The sequence below is a fragment of the Bubalus kerabau genome, chromosome 4 (genome assembly GCF_029407905.1).
Source record: "Bubalus kerabau isolate K-KA32 ecotype Philippines breed swamp buffalo chromosome 4, PCC_UOA_SB_1v2, whole genome shotgun sequence".
Classification (NCBI taxonomy): domain Eukaryota; kingdom Metazoa; phylum Chordata; class Mammalia; order Artiodactyla; family Bovidae; genus Bubalus; species Bubalus kerabau.
The window spans coordinates 89,119,321-89,142,448 of record NC_073627.1 but is presented as its reverse complement, the minus strand read 5'-3'; the positions used below and the strand labels follow the sequence as shown (position 1 = coordinate 89,142,448).

The 23,128-nt window shown below is 39.4% G+C and overlaps 1 protein-coding gene across 4 annotated transcripts in view; it reads left to right on the top strand.

The window, feature by feature from the left end:
* Nucleotides 1–23,128, top strand: part of FOCAD (focadhesin) — a 305,178-nt gene that overhangs the window by 87,649 nt on the left and 194,401 nt on the right. For 3 of the 4 annotated variants that reach the window (XM_055577935.1, XM_055577936.1, XM_055577933.1), the window contains 4 exons: nt 2,664–2,751; nt 9,970–10,172; nt 16,274–16,370; nt 21,644–21,846. In XM_055577935.1, the coding sequence (XP_055433910.1) occupies nt 2,664–2,751; nt 9,970–10,172; nt 16,274–16,370; nt 21,644–21,846 (591 nt within the window). Of the gene's footprint in view, nt 1–2,663; nt 2,752–9,969; nt 10,173–16,273; nt 16,371–21,588; nt 21,847–23,128 lie in introns of all 4 variants that reach the window. The other variant, XM_055577934.1, reaches the window with a different exon arrangement.

The window sequence follows — 23,128 nt, the reverse complement described above, 5'->3', positions numbered from 1 at the left end:
ACTGAGGTTTAAGTTAAACTGAGATTTAAGTTCTCAGATTCCTAGGAAGAATGGTCTGATTGGCCCAGCTTGGGTCAGTCAACTCTGAGTGGCGGGCAGGGAAGGTTGCAGAGCCGTGACACTGGGGGATTGTGTGAGCTGGGCTGTTGAGCTTTGTTATGTCTGCTGCAGATACTTACCTCTGCTGTGGCCTTTCTCATTCCTTGTTTTTCACTAAACAAAACAATAAGAAAAAAAAATCCAACAACAATGTAAAAACTTTTTCATGCTCTCTTGTTCACAGTAGCATCCCCGAGCCCAGCATATGTACTCCCTGCCTGGAACACAGCTGATGCTCAGTGCTATCTTTCATTTGATTGAGGCGAGGGCACTCCAGGTGTTTGTTGTCATCAAGGCTCCAGTGATATCTGTGGTCCAATATAAAGGTTTTCTTACTTCTTTTCTCCAGTTAGGCTTTTGAATTAGCCTTGGTTCTCCCCAAAAGTAGACCCTGAACATCCCTAAAGGCAAAAACAAAACCTGGGTTTCCACAAAGGCAAAAGCTTATCATCAGGAGTCCATCTGTGGCTGTGATCTCAGGAAGCAAGTGGGAGAGAGACAGGAAGAGTGAAATACTAAAGGTAGGAGAGGCAGTACGAGTATTATCAAGTTGGCCACTACTGTAAGGAGCCAGTTGCTCATCTCATGGAATATGCTAAGAAGTGTTATGGAAGATGTTTCAGAAGCTGCCAGAAGCATCCAGAATAAAGACGGAAGTGTTTATCCCTGGACTTCTCTTAACAACTTGTCAAGGCGTGGCCTATGGGGCTTTAACTTCCCTGTACTTCTGGATCTCTCAGTGGCCTGGGGGCAGGCAGTATGAGTCACGATAATGATAGCTTATAGTATTTGAAGGTGTTCATGAGATGTCCAGCACAGGCTTTTATTGAAAGACCATTAAATGGTACCATTCTCAGGTGTTCATTAAAGCAGTGGAAGTGAAGTGTTAGTCACTCAGTCGTGTCTGACTCTTTGGGACCCCATGGACCCACCAAGCTCCTCTGTCTGTGGGATTCTCCAGGCAAGAATACTGGAATGGGTAGCCATTCCTTCTTCAGGGGATCTTTCCAACTCAGAGACAGAACCTGGGTCCCCTGCATTGCAGGCAGATTCTTTTACCGTTTGAGTCACCAGGGAAGCCCTCTAATCACACAAAAAGTTTGTGACCTCTCAGAATCATGAACAATTTAAAGTCATCTAGTCTCATCCTCTGCCATTACTTTTCCTTATTTTAGGTGTCTTGATCTCCAGCTCTTTCTCTTCCACCCTTTGTTCTCAACAGGCCAGTCTCATGAGAAGCTATTTGGTGGCCTTTCCAATGATAGCCTGTGTGTTAAAGTCTTTCTTTCATTGGCAGGAGGATTCTTTTTACCACTGAGCCACCAGAGAAGCTGAAGATGTAGATATACATTTAGTAATTTGTACCAGAGTTGGTGGCATCTCCAGGAATATAACTCTAGTTGTGTCAGACTAAGTTGATTTCTCTCTAGTGTTTCTTTAACACACAGTTCTATCTCACATTTCGTTTTTTAATTTTTTGCCTACACTCATGATTCATGGGAAATTTTCTGCTTGTAGAATTGTAGAATTCTGAAGAATTTGTTACAGAATTGTAGCTGCTGCTAAGTCACTTCAGTCGTGTCCGACTCTGTGTGACCCCATAGACGGCAGCCCACTAGGCTCCCCCGTCCCTGGGATTCTCCAGGCAAGAATACTGGAGTGGGTTGCCATTTCCTTCTCCAGTGCATGAAAGTGAAAAGTCAAAGTGAAGTCACTCAGTCGTACCCGACTCTTAGCGACCCCATGGACTGCAGCCTACCAGGCTCCTCCGTCCATGGGATTTTCCAGGCAGGAGTACTAGAGTGGGGTGCCATTGCCTTCTCCAACAGAATTGTAGACACTTCTGTAAATTTCAGAATGAAGTGATTTTAGCAGAGGGTGTTGGACCTTCTTTAGTTCCATAAAACATTATTGTTTTCTTTATTTAGAAACTTCAAATGGCATCTTATGCCACTTGTATTTTCCTTATTAGAATTTAATGTACATGTCCTTTTTATCTTTTTTTTAATTTCATTTATATACTTGGTGAAATTAATGACCTTAAGTTTCTATGGTTATTGCTTTACTATATTTACATATACTTAGTTACTGTAATTTAAAAATAATCTCTGCTTCTCTGGTACTAATGTTTCTTTTATTATAATAACATGATTTATCAAAATTTGTTAAGTGTAATTTATTATATAAGTTGTATAGATGAGCGATGTCTGTATTACCTAAGTAGACAATTCAGCTACTTTCCAGAAATGAAATATTCTTAAGTATTTCAGGTACTTTTTATTGGTTTGCAAAGATTGACTGTTTTGAAGACTGCAGGTTTTCCCTCTGAATTAATATGGTTTATAACTTATTGCTCTTTGGCCAGATATGATAACATTTTGAATTTACTTGTAACTGCTGTGGAATTCAACAACTCTTCCTTAAGTAGAGCAGGCTTACTGTGAGTAATTTTGTACAATAGGTTTATAATATTTCATGTTAAATATACTTTTCCTAGATACAAATTATAAATCAATGGGTCTTGGAAACTTCTTCAGCTCTTTGCTTTTCTTCTTTTCCTTTAGGATTTTCCTGTTGAACCGGTCATAATTGGAATAGCTTTACTACTTCTACAGACTCCAGCAAGTCAACAGAAGCCAATCTTAAGTCTAGGTAAATAAAAATATGCTCACAAGAGTAACGTAAGTTAACATGAGTATTGGCAGGTGTCACTTGATCTACGTATTGTACTGTGCTGTAAAGTCCTATATATTGTGAATGTCCATTCTGGAATTTTTCTGTTTCATCCTTATCAAATAGAGCTTTCTTTTTCTTATCAAGGTGTTTTGTGCAAGATTCCATATACCATAATTTACCAAATATCTCAGCTGTTCTTTAGGACATTATGTTCTAAATTATATAGCAGTGACATTGGTAAATATTTTGAAGGGTGTGTCAGCTCATTCAGTTGTACAGCAAACAGAATCAGTAGCATAAAACCCTTGAAGCAGAATAAGTGTTTAGCATTTGAATTTACTTTTAAAACTCTATACACCTTTACTATTCAAAACTGGTGACACATTGAACAAGGCTTAATTTATGATTATTTTGTTAACCTACCTAGTACAAATGAAGATAACATTCTTTTGACTGTCCAGTATTGACTTAAAAAAAAGTAAGGAATGGGGCTAAAGGGAGGCAAAAAATGTTCTGTTTAAGAGTAATGTGGGACAATGAGGTACCATCTCATGCCAGTCAGAACGGCTGCTATCAAAAAGTCTACAAACAATAAAGGCTGGAGAGGGTACAGAGAAAAGGGAAACCTCTTACACTGTTGGTGGGAATGCAAACTAGTGCAGCAACTATGAAGAACAATGTGGAGATTCATTAAAAAACTGGAAATAGAACTGCCATACAACCCAGCAATCCCACTGCTAGGCATACATGCCGAGGAAACCAGAGTTGAAAGAGACACATGTACCCCAGTGTTCATCGCAGCACTGTTTACAATAGCTAGAACATGGAAGTAACCTAGATGTCCATTGGCAGATGAATGGATAAGAAAGTTGTGGTACATATACACAATGGAATATTACTCAGGTATTAAAAAGAACACATTTGAATCAGTTCTAATGAGGTGGATGAAATTGAAGCCAATTGTACAGAGTGAAGTAAGTCAGAAAGAAAAACACCAATTCAGTACATTAATGCCTATATGTGGAATTTAGAAAGATGGTAACAATGACCCTATATGCGAGAACAAAAAAGAGATAGATGTAAAGAACAGGCTTTTGGACTCTGTGGGAGAAGGTGAGGGTGGGATGATTTGAGAGAAAACCATTGAAACATGTATATTGCCATATGTGAAATAGATCAACAGTCCAAGGTTGATGCATGAAACAGGGCACTCAAAGCTGGTGCACTGGGACAACCCTGAGGGATGGGATAGGGAGGGATGTGGGGGGTGGGGTTCAGGATGGGGGACACTTGTACACCCATGACTGATTCATGTCAATGTATGGTGAAAACCACTACATTATTGTAAAGTAATTAGACTCCAATTAAAATAAATAAATTAACTAAAAAAAAGAATAATGTGGGAAAGAATCAAGTTTGCAGATCAGCAAACAAGTCATACCTTTAAATTGTGGCTTTTACATTAATATTGCCTCGCTTTACTTGGTCCAATATAATACATGCAGTAATGTAGGATGTTGTCTAATTCGTGATGTGTATGTTATGATGCCATGATTCGTTGACTCATTCCCACTTTCATTTTTAAAACGTGATTGAGGTAAATACTAATTGTGTAACTCCTTCTGGGCATTTTAATCCATGATTTTGAGGATGAATTACTCTTTCATTTACAGTGTCTTAGAAATAGCTTTAGCATATGGAAGGGACCCTTGGCTCTTTTAAGGACTTTGATTCCTACCCTGATTTTGCTTATTGGCCCTATTCTTTTTGTGCCTTCCTCCCTAGTCTCTTACTAAACTGTTTTTGCCTCCTCCCCTTAAAGAGTATACATGGCATCCTCCTATAGGTATAATTTTTCAATCCTGTTACTTATGACAATCATAGTTTTATTATTTTTAAAAAGCAGCTTTATTGAGGCAAATATGTTTACCATACAGCTCACTGTTTTTAAATGTACAATAACATTTAAAAGGAAATTTATGGGACTTCCCTGGGTGTACATTGGAAAAGAAGGGGACACGGGTTTGATCCCTGGTCCGGGAAGATTCCATATGCCATGGAGAAACTAAGCCTTGCACCACAAGTAATGACCCCATGCGCTACAGCTGCGGAAGCCTGCAAGCTCGAGGGGCCACAGCTAACGAGCCTGTGTGCTGCGACTATTGAAGCTCTCATGACTGGAGCCCGTGCTCCACAACAAGAGAAGCCACGTCAATGAGAAGCCCATGCACTGCGACTAGAGTAGCCCTTGCTCGCTGCAACCAGAGACAAGCCCACACAGCAACAAAGACCCAGCACAGCCATAAATAAATAAATTTTTAAAAAGTAAATTTACAGAGTTGTGCCGCCAGCTCCACAGTCTAGTTTTAGAACATTTTGCATCAATCCCTCTCCCCCAAATTTCTTGCACCCATTTACAGTTAATCCTCATTCCCACCCTCAGTCCCAGAAAAACACTAAAGTTCATTCTGTTTCTAAATTTGTCTCTTCTGGATATTTCGTATACATGGTTTTTGTTTTTGGACCAGAAAAAACTTTTTGATGCCCTACAGAATCTGCATTCCTAATTCTGAGGCTCCAGTCCTTCATTATAGCTCATGTATGATAGGATAATACAGGATCAAACACTCCAATACTTTTGTTGGAGAAGAGCCAAGTTTTCCTTTTGTAAACCAGTGTCTCTGATTTGAAGTTACCTTCGATAGAGTGAATAAACCATTCTGAAAACTATTGAGCTAGTATATCATGTTGAAATGTAAATAAAAATCTATTGTTTCCTATATTGGGAAAGAATGCTCAAAGCAATAGGATAGCGGGGAGAATATTGATTATTTCAAGTTTTAAAAATATACAGCACTAATACAATGTTGGGGCTTCTCTGGTGGCTCAGTGGTAAAGAATCTACCTGCAATACAGGAGACACAGAAGATGCAGATTCAATCCCTGGGTTGGGAATATCCCCTGGAGGAGGGCATGGCAACCCACTCCAGTGTTCTTGCATGGAGAATCCCTTGGACAGAGGAGCCTGGCAGGCTACAGTCTGTTTGATTGCAGAGAGTCAGACACAACTGAAGTGACTGAGCATGCATAATACAATATTATGCTTCTTAATTATTAACACTGGCTATGATTGTAAATAGCAATTTGTAAAAATGCCTGCAAGAGCCATAGTACAGAATATAGAAATATTTGTATTAAATGAATTTCATATTTTGTTAAAGATACTCAGTTCAGTTCAGACTCTCAGTCGTATCTGACTCTTTGCGACCCCATGAATTGCAGCACGCCAGGCCTCCCTGTCCATCACCAACTCCCAGAGTTCACTCAGACTCACGTCCATCGAGTCAGTGATGCCATCCAGCCATCTCATCCTCTGTTGTCCCCTTCTCCTCTTGCCCCCAATCCCTCCCAGCATCAGAGTCTTTTCCAATGAGTCAACTCTTCGCATGAGGTGGCCAAAGTACTGGAGCTTCAGCTTGAGCATCATTCCTTCCAAAGAAATCCCAGGGCTGATCTCCTTCAGAATGGACTGGTTGGATCTCCTTGCAGTCCAAGGGACTCTCAAGAGTCTTCTCCAACACCACAGTTCAGAAGCATCAATTCTTCGGCACTCAGCCTTCTTCACAGTCCAACTCTCACATCCATACATGACCACTGGAAAAACCATAGCCTTGACTAGACAGATCTTTGTTGGCAAAGTAATGTCTCTGCTTTTGAATATGCTATGTAGGTTGGTCATAACTTTCCTTCCAAGGAGTAAGCGTCTTTTAATTTCATGGCTGCAATCACCATCTGCAGTGATTTTGGAGCCCAAAAAAGTAGAGTCTGACACTGTTTCCACTGTTTCCCCATCTATTTCCCATGAAGTTATGGGAGTAGATGCCATGATCTTCGTTTTCTGAATGTTGAGCTTTAAGCCAACTTTTTCACTCTCCTCTTTCACTTTCATCAAGAGGCTTTTTAGTTCCTCTTCACTTTCTGCCATAAGGGTGGTGTCATCTGCATATCTGAGGTTATTGATATTTCTCCCAGCAATCTTGATTTCAGCTTATGCTTCTTCCAGCCCAGCATTTCTCATGATGTACTCTGCATATAAGTTAAATAAGCAGACTGTATATGTGACAATACACAGCCTTGACGTACACCTTTTCCTATTTGGAACCAGTCTGTTGTTCCATGTCCAGTTCTAACTGTTGCTTCCTGACCTGCATATAGGTTTCTCAAGAGGCAGGTCAGGTGGTCTGGGATTCCCCTCTCTTTCAGAATTTTCCACAGCTTATTGTGATCCACACAGTCAAAGGCTTTAGCATAGTCAATAAAGCAGAAATAGATGTTTTTCTGGAACTCTCTTGCTTTTTCCATGATGCAGTGGATGTTGGCAATTTGATCTCTGGTTCCTCTGCCTTTTCTAAAACCTGCTTGAACATCTGGAAGTGCACGGTTCACGTATTGCTGAAGCCTGGCTTGGAGAATTTTGAGCATTACTTTACTAGCATGTGAGATGAGTGCAATTGTGTGGTAGTTTGAGCATTCTTTGGCATTGCCTTTCTTTGGGATTGGAATGAAAACTGATCTTTTCCAGTCCTGTGGCCACTGCTGAGTTTTCCAATTTTGATGGCATATTGAGTGCAGCACTTTCATAGCATCATCTTTCAATGATTTGAAATAGCTCAACTGGAATTGCATCACCTCCACTAGCTTTGTTCATAGGGATGCTTTCTAAGGCCCACTTGACTTCACATTCCAGGATGTCTGGCTCTAGGTGAGTGATCACAGCATCATGATTATCTTGGTTGTGAAGATCTTTTTTGTACAGTTCTTCTGTGTATTCTTGCCACCTCTTCTTAATATCTTCTTCTTCTGTTAGGTCCATACCTTTTCTGTCCTTTATCGAGCCCATCTTTGCATGAAATGTTCCCTTGGTATCTCTAATTTTCTTGAAGGGATGTCTAGTCTTTCCCATTCTATTGTTTTCCTGTATTTCTTTGTATTGATCGCTGAGGAAGGCTTTCTTATCTCTTCTTGCTATTCTTTGGAACTCGCATTCAGATGCTTATATCTTTCCTTTTCTCCTTTGCTTTTCACTTCTCTTCTTTTCAAAGCTATTTGTAAGGCCTCCCCAGACAGCCATTTTGCTTTTTTGCATTTCTTTTCCCTGAGGATGGTCTTGATCCCTGTCTCCTGTACAATGTCACAAACCTCAGTCCATAGTTCATCAGGCACTCTATCTATCAGATCTAGGCCCTTAAATCTATTTCTCACTTCCACTGTGTAATCATAAGGGATTTGATTTAGGTCATACCTGAATGGTCTAGTGGTTTTCCCTAGTTTCTTCCATTTAAGTCTGAATTTGGCAATAAGGAGTTCATGATCTGAGCCACAGTCAGCTCCTGGTCTTGTTTTTGCTGACTGTATAGAGCCTCTCCATCTTTGGCTGCAAAGAATATAATCAATCTGATTTCGGTGTTGACCATCTGGTGATGTCCATGTGTAGAGTCTTCTCTTGTGTTGTTGGAAGAGTGTGTTTGCTATGACCAGTGAGTTCTCTTGGCAAAACTCTTAGCGTTTGCCCTGCTTCATTCCATATTCCAAGGCCAAATTTGCCTGTTACTCCAGGTGTTTCTTGACTTCCTATTTTTGCATTCCAGTCCCCTGTAATGAAAAGGACATCTTTTTTTGGTGTTAGTTCTAAAAGGTCATGTAGGTTTTCATAGAACCATTCATCTTCAGCTTCTTCAGTTACTGGTTGGGGCATAGACTTGGATTACTGTGATATTGAATGGTTTGCCTTGGAAACGAACAGAGATCATTCTGTCGTTTTTGAGCTTGCACCCAAGTACTGCATTTTGGACTCTTTTGTTGACCATGATGGCTACTCCTTCTTCTAAGGGATCTTCTAAGGGATTCCTGCCCACAGTAGTAGATATAATGGTCATCTGAGTTAAATTCACCCATTCCAGTCCATTTTAGTTTGCTGATTCCTAGAATGTCGGCATTCACTCTTGCCATCTCCTGTTTGACCACTTCCAATCTGCCTTGGTTCATGGACCTGACATTCCAGGTTCCTATGCAATATTGCTCTTTACAGCATCGGACCTTGCTTCTATCACCAGTCACATCCACAACTGGGTATTGTTTTGCTTTGGCTCCATCCCTTCATTCTTTCTGGAGTTATTCACTGATCTCCAGTAGCATATTGGGCACCTACCGACCTGGGGAGTTCCTCTTTCAGTATCTGTTAAAGGTATTAGATTATTGTAATAATTGACAATTATGAATTAAGACTAATATTTAGGCAAAAAAAAGTAAGTTTGTAGTGTTGGAGTAACAAGTGTTTGTATTTCATACCACATTCAGGTTTGACTTCCAGGTGACTTAAAATACAATACTAGCAATTCATTGACATGATTTAAAGTTCACTGTAGTGTTTTTTGGTGTAGTGGGGAAGTTAAGTTGATTAATAATCTCACTCTGAAAGAGGTTATTTGTAAAAATAACCTTTTTCAGTAAATCAGCATTCATTCAATAACTGTGAAAAAGTTTATTCTTTAATTCATCCTGTTCATAGTCTAAGGGAGACTACACATATAAGTAAATTATTCTGCGTGTGTGTTTGTTTCCATGTTAAAAAAAATCTTTTATAAAAATGGGTTGTATTCCATGGGTAATGGACTTTGAGAATTCGCTGATTTGCTTCTTGGTAGTTACTGCTGAAGGTCATCCCCTGCTTCACCTTGTTTACTTTTGCATCTCTTGATACAATTCTCAGCTGGGCTTGAAAGAGAAGTGCACATGTTGATTTTCTTATCCATAGATCAGGAACTCTGGTCTCTTGGCTCAGTTTGTGAGGGTAGAGGATCTGACAGGGTATAAGGACAAAAGTTGAGTTGAATTTTAAAGAAATTCATATTGACCTGAAAGAAAAAAGTTGATTTTACTTTATGATATGAATTTTCTCTAAGAGCATCCTCAAGTAAAAACTCAAAAGTTCTGGGCATTAACAGCTTATTTTTGCTGAGTTAATTTTTATGTTCTTTTATTTCTTAAAGGATAAGGTTTATCATCTTAATTGTATGTATGACCCAATTGCAAAGGGGCAAGAAAGCTTTTTGCATATTTCTGTTAAACAAAACAGCATTTTGTTTGACTGCAGTATTAATTTTGAAAACTGTGAATTGTTGTTTGGATGACCAGCTCTGAAGCTCCTTTCTTCTGCTGAGAGTCAGAAGATCCCAAAGTCCTCGTTGCTGCTAGTGATGCCAGTTCTGCAGATACTGTCTTCTACTGCCTTGGAAGACTGTATATCCGTGGATGAAGAAGGTCCCTCTAGGCAGCAGTTGGCTGTAAACCTTTTAGAAATGGTGCAGCAGGAGCGCTACAGAGACGAGCACCAAAAGGTAATCACTTCATCCTTGTTTCTCTTAACATAAAGTTTAATCAGTTATATGGGATCTAAGTCACTCCCGGAAATCTCAGCTCCTGATGATATATGTGTTTGGGTTTAAATCCTGTCGTTGAATTTTACCACTCCGTCAGGCACTGGTGTAGATGTTAGTATATTCTTCTGGACTGTGATGGGGAGGGTAGTCCTGCTTGAAAGAAGTGTTGGAAATCTGTCTAATCTTTTTTGCTTGTTGAGTTTCCAGTGTCCATTAGTGGTTAAAGGTCCTAAGGAATCCTGCAGGAAAGGAACTAGTTCTAGTTAACTAACCTAGTGTTTCTACAACACATGTGAGCATGGAGCCTTTCTTCCCCTTCTTTATATTGCTAAATAGTGCAGCGTAATTAGACCTGCAACAATCCATGGTGGGGAACTGCAATTGCCTGGAAGTTCTGGGATCTGTAAGAACTAAGACTTGACTTTTGAATATGGCACCTTACGCTGTATTCCCCAGCACATGGTTCTTGATGTCCCTCGTGTGGGTTCCTACTCCCTTCAGCCCAACTGTCACACTTCATTCTGATCCATGCCTACTGGGCTTCCCCCATTTGGCTTTGTCAGTCTCACTGGTCCTGTTAGAATAATGGAGAAATATGAGTAATATCTTGTTAGTGGCTGAATTCTAGGCCTACATTCATCATATTTTTTTCTGTTTAGGTGCTTGGGTTTTAACTTTGGTAAAATGTGATGTGTGTGTGCTAAGTCACTTCAGTCGTGTCCAGCTCTGTGCAACCTTATGAACTGTAGCTTGCCAGGCTCCACAGTCCATGGGATTCTCCAGGCAATAATATTGGAGTGGGTTGGCATGCACTCCTCCAGGGGATCTTCCTGACCCAGGAATCAAATGCTCATCTTTTACGTCTGTCTGTGTTGGCATGCAGGTTCTTTCCATTAGCGCCACCAGCGAAGCCCAGTAAAATGTGATAGTACTTCCCAACTATAAAGGGTTAAAGACGGTAAAACTGATGAAGCATCTTAAGTTTCCAGACCAAAGACATTACATAAATGCAAGCAAGTGCCTTAGTTGTTTTGTTTGCAAAAGTAGAGATACCACTAATAACGTATTGTTAAATGTTCTAGCAGCAGAAATCGAGGCATTGTTGGGGATTCTTGGTTATGTTCCTTGTTAGATCATGCAGCAGAAACTAGCCTGCAGGCATATTGAATGTATGCTGCAGCCTCCTCCATCCTAATTGTTTGACTAAAGCATAAAACTTGAAATAGGTAATTGATTTGCATTAAAAGAAGAGAGTTCTTAACATCTGCTCTGATAGGATGACAAACTGTGACCCCAAATTTCTAATGGCCTTTTACCTCCCCTTGTAGTTTCCCATATAGACCTGAATGGGGGTGGGGACAGGGTACTATGTCTGAGAGTTCTGTTCCTTTAAATCATGAGTGATATTTACTGAGGATCACCCTAAATCTAATGTGTAAGTACTCGGCTTATTATTTGCTCAGGTGTGTGTGAATCTTATTCATCAGCACTGCATGGTGGATTTTCTCTTTAGCAGCTGGTGAAGAGGGAGGAGGAAGGAATACTGCTGCTGCTGCGTCGCTTCAGTCGTGTCCGACTCTGTGCGACCCCACAGACGGCAGCCCACCAGGCTGCCCCGTCCCTGGGATTCTCCAGGCAAGAACACTGGAGTGGGTTGCCACTTCCTATTAGGGTGTAAGTGTCCTCCTGATGGTAGTGTGCTGCTGCATTGAGGCTCTCAGTGGATATATGATCTCCCTTTTGAAACATTTAAGCCACAGTTTACTGTTGGCTTTTCTCCTACACCTGTCCAGAACCTATATTCCAAACATACCTATAAATTTAACCTGCCCCAAACTCCCAGTTCTCCTCCTGAATCTTTGCTTTAGTACATAATGCACTTTTGTCTCCTTTGCCTGAACTACTCATTCTTCAAGACCCAGCCAAGTGTTTTCAGCCTCCCTGAGTCAGAATTTATTACTCTCTCTCCTTTGCATCCACACACTTTCAGCATTAGTGGATTGTGTTGTGTGTCTTAATTTAAGGGGTACATATTTGTACCTCCAGCTGTGCCGTGAGCTCACCCAGGGAAGGAAGCTTGGCCTTTTTCACACTTTGCCTTTATTTTTTTAAGCACATTAATATTTAAATTGCAACAGTTGTTGAACTTTTGATGTTTTTTCCACCCTAGGTGTTTCTGCATTATCTTTTTCAGCTGATCATGGATGGGAAAATTAAAAACACTTTAGCGGTGGTGAAACTGAGTATTTTCCACATATTCAAGGAAATAGATAACACCCTAGCTTATTTGTCTTTGCATCCTCCACTCCTGACCTATTGTTTACTACGTAGTAGACAGTCAAGAAATTTCTGTTCAGTGAGGAATGTATGCTTCTGATACAAATACAGATCATTTTACCCTCTTGATTTATTACAGAAACACTGTTTAGAATCACAGATTTTTGTTGTTTATATTTTTATTGTTTCATTTTAAATTGGTGATTCTGACTTGAGTATTTGGCTTAGAACTAAAGCATTTCTTCAGAAGTATAATTCTTTTGATAAATAAATCCAAGGGTAAATATTACTGTACCATGCAGTTCTCTGTTTCCTGTCTATTTCTTTTTTTTTTTTTTTCCTTCATTTTTTGGTTATGCTGTGTGCCATGTGGAATCTTAGGTCCCTCACCAGGGATTGACCCACACCCTGAGCTGTGAAAGTAGAATCCTAACCACTGGACTGCCAGGGAATTCCCTATCTGTTTCTGAAGTGTTGATAACAATGAAATAAAACACATTTTAACTTCTCTCAGTTTCTAAGAATTAAAAAGTAAAATATCAAAGCAGCCATTCATCTCTTCATTTTGATATTTGGCAAAACTAATACAGTTATGTAAAGTTTAAAAATAAAATAAAATTAAAAAAAAAAAAGAAAAAAAAAAGATTAGCATAATCTAATAAACTTCTCGGACAAGGCAATGGCACCCCACTCCAGTACTCTTGCTTGGAAAATCCCATGGATAGAGGAGCCTGGTGGGCTGCAGTCCATGGGGTCGCTAAGAGTCAGACACGACTGAGCGACTTCACTTTCACCTTTCACTTTCATGCATTGGAGAAGGAAATGGCAACCCACTCCAGTGTTCTTGCCTGGAGAATCCCAGGGACGGGGGAGCCTGGTGGGCTGCCATCTATGGGGTCGCACAGAGTCAGACACGACTGAAGCGACTTAGCAGTAGCAGCAGTAATAAACTTCTATTTGTTTATTTATGGTGTAAGAAAAACAGGATCCTTTGTGTTAGACTATGACAGGTGATGTTTAAAACCTATTTGTGTTCTCTTAGGTGAAAAACATCAAATACTAGTCACAACTCTAAAGTCCTTAAAATTTTGCTGCCCCTACCCCCAGAAAATGGGGGCAGGTGGTAGTGAGAAGAAAGCACCAGGGTATGAGTCAGGGTCTAGTTAGGAGAGAGAAGCCACACTGATAATTTAAATAAAGAGAAACTTAGTACAGAAATTATTAACTAGTAAAAGGTGTTTAATTACTGAAAGCAGTAATGAGGCTCTAAGGAATATTGCCATAATAAATGATGAGAACAGCTTCTACTTCTGAGAGTGAGGCAGGGGACACCCAAAGAATGAACCAAATGGATCTCCGCACTCAAGGCTGAGATCACAGCCTGGTGGGAAGATTGTAGCTATGATCTGCTAGCTGGTGAAGTGTGTGGGGTGCCACAGGCCAGAGCTGGCCCATAGGAAGCCATCTGCTGGAGTCTCTTGCATGCCCCTGGCAGCCAGGGGTGGGTGAAATAAAGCAAGAAAGAGACTTAATAGTCAAATTCCTGCAGTTATACAGTAGGGCAAGATTCATCTTTGGAGAACTATTTTAGTCAACAGAAAGATTTAGAGAAAGTATGACTGAGGTAGGATCTGTCATACATTTATTAATTGCTATTTTTGGATAAAGTACTTTGTTCATACTTAAAGCACTGTGAGCTTTATTACCTTTTAATAAAGCAGTACTAAGTAGGTTTCACTCATTGTCACTTTGAAGTAGTATATAGTAAGCAGAAAGTATTTTGAGTATTTGTCTCTTAAAAAATCAAACTTTATAATATATTGTTGTTGTCCTATTTATAGCTAAAGTTAAGATTTATTGAGCACATGCTCTATTTAAGAAGTTATGTGGATCAACTCTTTTCTCACAATAACTTTGAAATAGTTTTGTTTTGCCATTTCCACATGTGTGGCCTTGGACTAATGGTTGAAGCTCTCCGGGCCCTGGCCAAATGGGCAACAAAGCCCTGCTTCATGTGGTTGTTTATTAAGCATGTCTTATGTTCAGGCTCCATTCTAAGTACTTTGCCATGTATTAAGTCATTTGATTTTATCCCAAACTCTTTGAAGTAGGTATTATTATTATTGGTCTAATTTTATCCAAGAGTTAACTGAAATATAGAGAAGATAACTTGCCAAGGGTCATGCAGTGAGAGTCTGATTATTTTTTTAAAATAGATTTATTGAGATAAAATTCACATACATACATTTTGCTCATTTAAAGTTCACAACTCAGTGGCTTTTGTATGTTTACAGAGTTGTGTATACAATACCACAGTCAATTTTAGAATACTTTTATTACTCCAAAAAAGAAAGTGAAGTGAAGTCGCTCGGTCATGTCCGACTCTTTGCGACCCCATGAACTGTAGCCCACCAGGGTCCTCCATCCATGGGATTCTCCAGGCAAGAATATTGGAGTGGGTTGCCATTTCCTTCTCCAGGGGATCTTCCCAACCCAGGGATCGAACCCAGGTCTCCCGCATTCCAGGCAGACACTTTATTGTATGAAGCTACCTCATTTTATTTTTTCATTCATCTATTGAACATTTGGGTTTTAATTTTTTAAGAAAATTTTGTTTATTGTGAATAATGCTGTTGTGAATACTCCTGTACAAGTTTTTGTGTGGACATAGATTTTCATTTTTGGGGGGTAGATAACCTAGGGAGTGAAATGGCTAGATCATATGGTAACCATGTGTTTGATCATTTGAGGAACCATGAGACTTTTCCAAAGGGACTGTATCATTTTACATTCCCATTAGCAGTGTGTGAAGGTGCCAGTTTTTCTATGTACTTGCCAACACTTGTTACTACCTGTCATCTTATTACAACCATACTAGTGGTTGTGAAGGGCTTCCTTGGTGGCTCAGATGGTAAAGAATCTGCCTGCAATGCAGGAGACCCAGGTTTGATCCCTGGGTCACGAAGATCCCCTGCAGAAGGGAATGGCAACCCACTCTAGTATTCTTGCCTGGCGAATTCCATGGACAGAGCAGCTTGATGGGGTGATAAGCCTGATGGGGAGTCCGCGGGGTCACAAAGAGTCAGACATGACTGAGCAACTAACACAGGAGTGGTTATGAAGTGCTATTTCATTGTGGTTTTGATTTGCATTTCCTTGATGATAATCTTACAGTACTCATTTTGTAAGTGAAGAAATAGAAATTATGGAGGTTAATTAACTTCCCCCTCATTACACAGGGAGTGGATGTAGGACTTAGATTCAGGTTTTGTCTTTATGACAAATAGAGTTTACATTTGCCTACACTCTATTGCTGCCACTTTGATTTTATTAACAGTAATTTATCATCTTTGTGCTGAACTTGGAAGTTAATAACAGTATTTCAGATTTACAGGAAAACAGTAAATCAATAGTAAATTGAAGTAAACTGGTTTCTTAAAAGCTTTTGATTGGAAGTTAATAGGAATTAGATCTTGTGCTTCTATCATTGTCTTCTTAATAACATGGATACAGAGAATGGTATTTTGTCTTTCGGTGATAATTAACCACTACCAAGGCTTTTAACTCTTGATTAGATTCTTCATAGATGTATAGAAGAGAAAGTGAAAGTGAAAGTGAAGTCACTCAGTCCTGTCCAACTCTTTGCGATCCCATGGACTGTAGTCTACCAGGTTTCTCTGTCAATGGGATTTTCCAGGCAAGAGTACTGGAGTGGGTTGCCATTTCCTTCTCCAGGGGATCTTCCTGACCCAGGGATCCAACCCAGGTCTCCTGCATTGCAGGCAGATGCTTTACCCTCTGAGCCACCAGGGAAGCCCCGTATAGAAGAGAAGGACACTCTTAAGGCTTTATCTATTCCAGTCTACTGTTTCTGGTCTGGTGAGTAATTAAATCCCTTTTTGCACAGACCTGTGCTACTTTTAAGTGTCTCTAGGTTTGTTCCACACTCCCTCTCCTGATCAAATCCTGGCCTCACTTGTTAAGCCTGTTTTAGTCCACATTATAGAAAATTGTTATTCTTTTAAGTTAATGAAAACCCATATTGTTCACCTGCATTCACAATTTCTTTTTCAGTCCTCTTTAGACAAAGAAGTATGAACAGATATTGTTAGTATTCAGTGTACCTGAACATTTTTATTAAAATTTTTAAAAAGTAAAGATTTGCAACTGTTTTACATATGTAGAAGATGTTGTGCAACCATTTCATATTCACTTAAATGTTACTTTTCAATTGTTTCTTCTTTTTTTATTGAGATATAATTCATTTAACATAAGCCTGTCTTTTATCTTTAAACACCTACCTTCCCCTCTAAAATTCAGGGCCTACAGCACTCCACGGGGCCAGGATTTGGTGGCGGGTGCTGAGAGAAAAGCCTTGGTGCACCTTTGCGCTGGGATCATGCCTGCGGCAGCTGTCACTCAGTGGGACAGAGAGACCATTCTGTGATCTCTTAGTCAACGTTGTGCCTTTTTCCTGTGACTCTAACCTTAGGCAAACAGATGAAAAACAGAGCCTAAACCTGGACTAATACTTTAAGCACAGTAGGATTACTTTTCTGTTTTAATATGTTTACTCCGTAATATCACTGCTGTCTAGTCAATTTATGGTTCATGGTGATTTCCAATTATTTTCTTTTATAATCATATCCAGCAATTCTATTTTTCTCTCCTGAAGATGACAAGGATAATATTTTCCTTTATTTCGCAACTTTAGGCACGGTGCTGGGTGCTTTGTAGATACTATTTCTTTCTCAACCTCAATAATTTTGGCAGGGAGATACACATTACTTCCATTTTATAGATGAGGAAAGTAAAGCTCAGAGAAATTGTGTAACAATTTTTAATAACTGTCTAATAACTGTCCTGGCTGTGCCAAAGTCCTGGTCTTTTAAATCTGAAGTCCAACGCTGTTTGTCATTAGACTAAAGAACTTGACTCTAGTCTTTAATGAATTTCATTTTCTTGGGGAAAAAAATTCTTAGCGAGACAGGACTATAATAAATAAAGTATTTTTAATACATTGAAATGGTTCAAGAATCATAAATGGTATACAATGAGCAGTCTCTTTCTCACCTTTGATTCTGATTGTCCAATTTCCACACTCTCAAAATGAAGATGAAGATTAGTAGTTATTAATTTCTTATGTTTGTCTAAATACTTTTGTGTGTGTGTGCAAGTCCCTGTGAGTCTTTAATAACAGGATAGTTATACTCTAGAGATTTCTGATTTGTCTTCAGTTCAGTCACTCAGTCGTGTCCGACTCTTTGCGACCCCATGAATTGCAGCACACCAGGCCTCCCTGTCTATCAACAACTCCCGGAGTTCACTCAAACTCACGTCCATTGAATCAGTGATGCCATCCAGCCATCTCATCCTCTGTCATCCCCTTCTCCTCCTGCCCCCAATCCCTCCCAGCATCAGAGTCTTTTCCAATGAGTCAACTCTTCACATGAGGTGGCCAAAGTATTGGAGTTTCAGATTCAGCATCAGTCCTTCCAAAGAACACCCAGGGCTGACCTCCTTTAGAATGGCCTGGTTGGATCTCTTTGCAGTCCAAGGGACTCTCAAGAGTCTTCTCCAACACCACAGTTCAAAAGCATCAATTCTTCAGCGCTCAGCCTTCTTCACAGTCCAACTCACATCCATACGTGACCACTGGAAAAACCATAGCCTTGACTAGACGGACCTTAAAATAATGTCTCTGCTTTTGAATATGCTATGTAGGTTGGTCATAACTTTCCTTCCAAGGAGTAAGCGTCTTTTAATTTCATGGCTGCAGTCACCATCTGCAGTGATTTTGGAGCTCCGAAAAATAAAGTCTGACACTGTTTCCACTGTTTCCCCATCTATTTCCAATGAAGTGATGGGACTATTTGCCATGATCTTAGTTTTCTGAATGTTGAGCTTTAAGCTAACTTTTTCACTCTTCTCTTTCACTTTCATCAAGAGGTTTTTTAGTTCCTCTTCACTTTCTGCCATAAGGGTGGTGTCATCTGCATATCTGAGGTTATTAATATTTCTCCCAGCAATCTTGATTCCAGCTTATGCTTCTTCCAGCCCAGCATTTCTCATGATGTACTCTGCATATAAGTTAAATAAGCAGGCTGTATATGTGACAATACACAGCCTTGACGTACTCCTTTTCCTATTTGCAACCAGTCTGTTGTTCCATGTCCAGTTCTAACTGTTGCTTCCTGACCTGCATATAGGTTTCTCAAGAGGCAGGTCAGGTGGTCTGGGATTCCCATCTCTTTCAGAATTTTCCACAGCTTATTGTGATCCACACAGTCAAAAGCTTTAGCATAGTCAATAAAGCAGAAATAGATGTTTTTCTGGAACTCTCTTGCTTTTTCCATGATCCAGTGGATGTTGGCAATTTGATCTCTGGTTCCTCTGCCTTTTCTAAAACCCGCTTGAACATCTGGAAGTGCACAGTTCACATATTGCTGAAGCCTGGCTTGGAGACTTTTGAGCATTACATTACTAGCATGTGAGATGAGTGCAATTGTGCGGTAGTTTGAGCATTCTTTGACATTGCCTTTCTTTGGGATTGGAATGAAAACTGATCTTTTCCAGTCCTGTGGCCACTGCTGAGTTTTCCAAATTTGCTGGCATATTGAGTGCAGCACTTTTACAGCATCATCTTTCAGGATTTGGAATAGCTCAACTGGAATTCCATCACCTCCACTAGCTTTGTTCATAGTGATGTTTTCTAAGGCCCACTTGACTTCACATTCCAGGATGTCTGTCTCTAGGTGAGTGATCACACCATCGTGATTATCTGGGTCATGAAGATCTTTTTTGTACAGTTCTTCTGTGTATTCTTGTGAATGTGAACATCGACATTGTAGGAATCAGGGAACTGAAATGGACTGGAATGGGTGAATTTAACTCATGACCATTATATCTACTACTGCGGGCAGAAATCCCTTAGAAGAAATGGAGTAGCCATCATGGTCAATGAAAGAGTCCAAAATGCAGTACTTGGATGCAATCTCAAAAACGACAGAATGATCTCTGTTCGTTTCCAAGGCAAACCATTCAATATCACAGTAATCCAAGTCTATCCCACAACCAGTAACACTGAAGAAGCTGATTTGTCTTATCATACTCCAAATGTGTGTGTGTGTGTTTGTACATATTTATGCAAATACAAATATATAGTCCCTATGCTTCTCTTTAAAATAATCTCAGCATTTCAGGCGCACTGTATGTATCTTGTATTTTCCTGTGTGAGGTCTTTCCATATCAGAAAAGATAAAGCTTCCTCATATGTTTTTATAATGGCATTTATTTTCAGATAAAAGTGATCTTCATTCTTAAGCATATACTTGAAATAACTGAACAGCTATGTCCTCACAAAAACTTTTACAGTAATATTCATAGCAACATTATTTGTCATAGCCAAAAAGTGGGAAAAAACCCAATGTCCATTAATTGATGAATGGATAAACAAAATATATACCCATACAGTGGGATATTATTTGATAATGAAAAGAAACGAAGCATTGATAGATACCAGTCAACCAGAACATGGATGAACCTTGAAAAAGTTTTATTTTATGTGAAATAAAAGAAGCTAGTTACTAAAGACCACATATTGTGTGGTTCCTATTATATGAAATAGCCAAAATAAAAGATTAATGGTTGCCAGGGCTTGGGGATCAGAGGGAATAAAGAAGGACTTTTAATGGACATTGGAGAAGGAAATGGCAACTCACTCCAGTATTCTTGTCTGGAGAATCCGATGGACAGAGGAGCCTGGTGTCTACAGTCCATGGGGTCACAGGCAGACATGACTTAGTGACTTACACTTTAATGGGCATGGAGTTGCCTTTTGGGGTGAAGAAAAATGTTCTAAATTTAGCTGGTGACGATGGTTATACAACTTTATGAATTACTAAAATCCTCTGAGTTATTAACTTTAAAAGCCTGGATTTAATGATATGTGAATTATATCTCAATAAAGCTATTATTAAAAAGTTTTATAAGGCTTAACTTTTACTTCTCATCCTTTCAGTTGTTACCCTTATCCATGTAAGTGAGTCTCTAATAATTGGACAGTGATACTCTAGAGATTTCTAATTTGTCTCGTCACACTCTAAATGAATTATTTTTTGAGCATGCAATATCTAATTCCTCTTTAGTGTCTGTGGCTTCTTCTGGGGTGTTTGGGCACACCACTCACAATGGCAGAATTCTATCCAGTCTCTGACCCTGACTGTACCACTTGACTTCCACGAGGAGCCATTGCTCAGATTGACTTAAGCATAATGTCTTCTTTGGGTATCATTTCGATTTAGAGCTGTCAGGCTGCTGCTGCTTGCAGGAGTTATCCACAAACTATTAATGAATTTCCAGACTCCAGCTGAACCAGCTCTGTTCCTATCAACATACTATTACAAAAATGAATTGTCCTCAGTCCAAATCTGCCATCTGCCCCAAGTTGCCTCTTACTGGGGCTTGGGGATGGGCAAATACAGTGTTGTTGCTGTTGTTTTTTCTATATCCATTCTCACTGGTAAATACCTCTTACATAGTAATGGCTTTTTCCAAATTCTGTTGCCTCTGGATTTTGTATATTGAGCTCAGCCCCCTTTTTTTTCTCTGCCTTGCTTGCTCACTCAGTTGTGTCCAAGTCTTTGCGGCCCCATGGACTGTAGCCCACCAAGCTCTTCTGCCCATGGAATTTTCCAGGCAAGAACACTGGAATGGGTTGTCATTTCCTACTCCAGGGAATCTTCCCAACCCAGGGATTGAACCTGTGTCTGTTGCATTTCCTGCATTGGCAGGCAGGTTCTTTACCACTAGCACTGCCTGGGAAGCCCCAACAGGGAGCGAATGGTAAACATGAGGAAAATTTTTAATAAAACTGTTCTAGGGTTTCCATCTGGCAACTCTTTTCTTTTTGTGTAATCCTGTTAGCTCAGATATATGCAGAGAGGTTTGGGTCAGGAATTGAAAATTTTGTATTCATTTTGTTGGAAGGATCGATTTCTTCTATTTCTTGAAATATAAAGAATGAATGAATGTCAGAAATATATTTCTGACAGATTTATCTCATTTATTCATACTTCTTTGTGTGTTTATTTTTCAGCTCTCCTACAAGCTTGCGTTCCCCATAACCAGCATGTATGGTTCAATATTTACAGCCTGGAGGATCCTTGAAGTAATGAGAGAAGAGTCTGCGGCAAGTGACTGGTTGGCTTCCGTGGAGTCATTGCTCCCTATAACCACAGTGATCCCTGCTCATGTGTTTCTTCTGCTGGCTTACCTCCTTGTTGAAGATAAGGGACGAAATCTTCACCAGATACTGAAGGTCACTACAGAATTAGCCCAAGCCGATTCCTCTCAGGTAAAGCAAGAAAATAATAGAACAGTAATGAGGGAAAAGCTTGACGTTGGAATCGAAGATTATTCTTTCTTTGTGGATGATTTTTATCAGTTTTAAAGTACAGGCTTCTTTTTTCTTTGCTATCTTTATTTTTCCAATTTTTTCCCCTCCTTCCTCTGAGTTGATGTATATTTAATGATGCGAATATTTTCTTTAATGAAAGCACTTCAAGTGAGAATCTACACAGGATGCTATCTGCTGTTTTTGTTATTGGTGGATTTGCTAATTTTTTTTAACATTTTCATTAACTCTTGCACCCTATTCCAAGATGCATGGCCCTTGGTTCTAATATCAATCTTTTAAGGTGGAAAAATTAATTAATTCAGAATAAATGTGCCTATATAATAGGCATTAATCTCTTTTTAACTTCTTGGAATTTAATCCTATTTTTATTCAGTCATTTAATAAGCAAAAAAAATACTGGGTCCTTGCTATATATAGTACTGATCAACATGCTGGGATGTGAAGACAAGTCATTTTTTCTATCTGTACAGTTCTTGGAGTATAATAAAGACGTCAGACATTATTAATAAAGTCCCTCCTCCCCCTTTTAATGAACCATATATTTAGCATAGGCATCTGTAATTTTTTTCCATTGGGTAGAGTGTCTAAAATGTATTTCCTATGAAGGGAAGGATTTCATAACCAAGTAGGTATAGTGTTTTTATTGTCTTCTTTATCTTAGTGCCTGTGCTTGTATTCCGTTTTAAGCATGGTATAGAAAAAGTCCATCTCTTTAAGGAAAGTTATATGTTCCTTTTGGAACACAATTTGATAGTAAAGGTGGGATAAGTGTGTTTCTTTAAGATGTGAAATTAGTGCATGGGGAATTCTTTTTTGTCCCCAACTTGTTGCACTAATTCCCTTTTGTCAAGTAAACAACTGCTGATTTGTAACAGAAGTTTTCTCTCTGACTAGACCTTTTCTGGTCTGATTCTGCAAGTGGATCCATAATGTACTCAAAGCACCTTTGTCTTATGGTGTATGAGTAATGCGAGTCATTTCAGCCTGCTTCCTACTTTCTCTATCCCTTCACCTTCCGTAACAATCCTGGTTCTACTGGATGCTTTTTTCACTGTGACACCTTGTTTGGTAATCTCTTTAGGAAAGTATATGCCTGGAGATGATCTGAGGAAGTCATTCAGTAGGTTACCTGACCTGTGTTTGCCACTGGTATAAAACATATGTCATATCAATATGTGTATTGATACTCAGGAATACATTTAGTCTTTGAAGTTTTAGT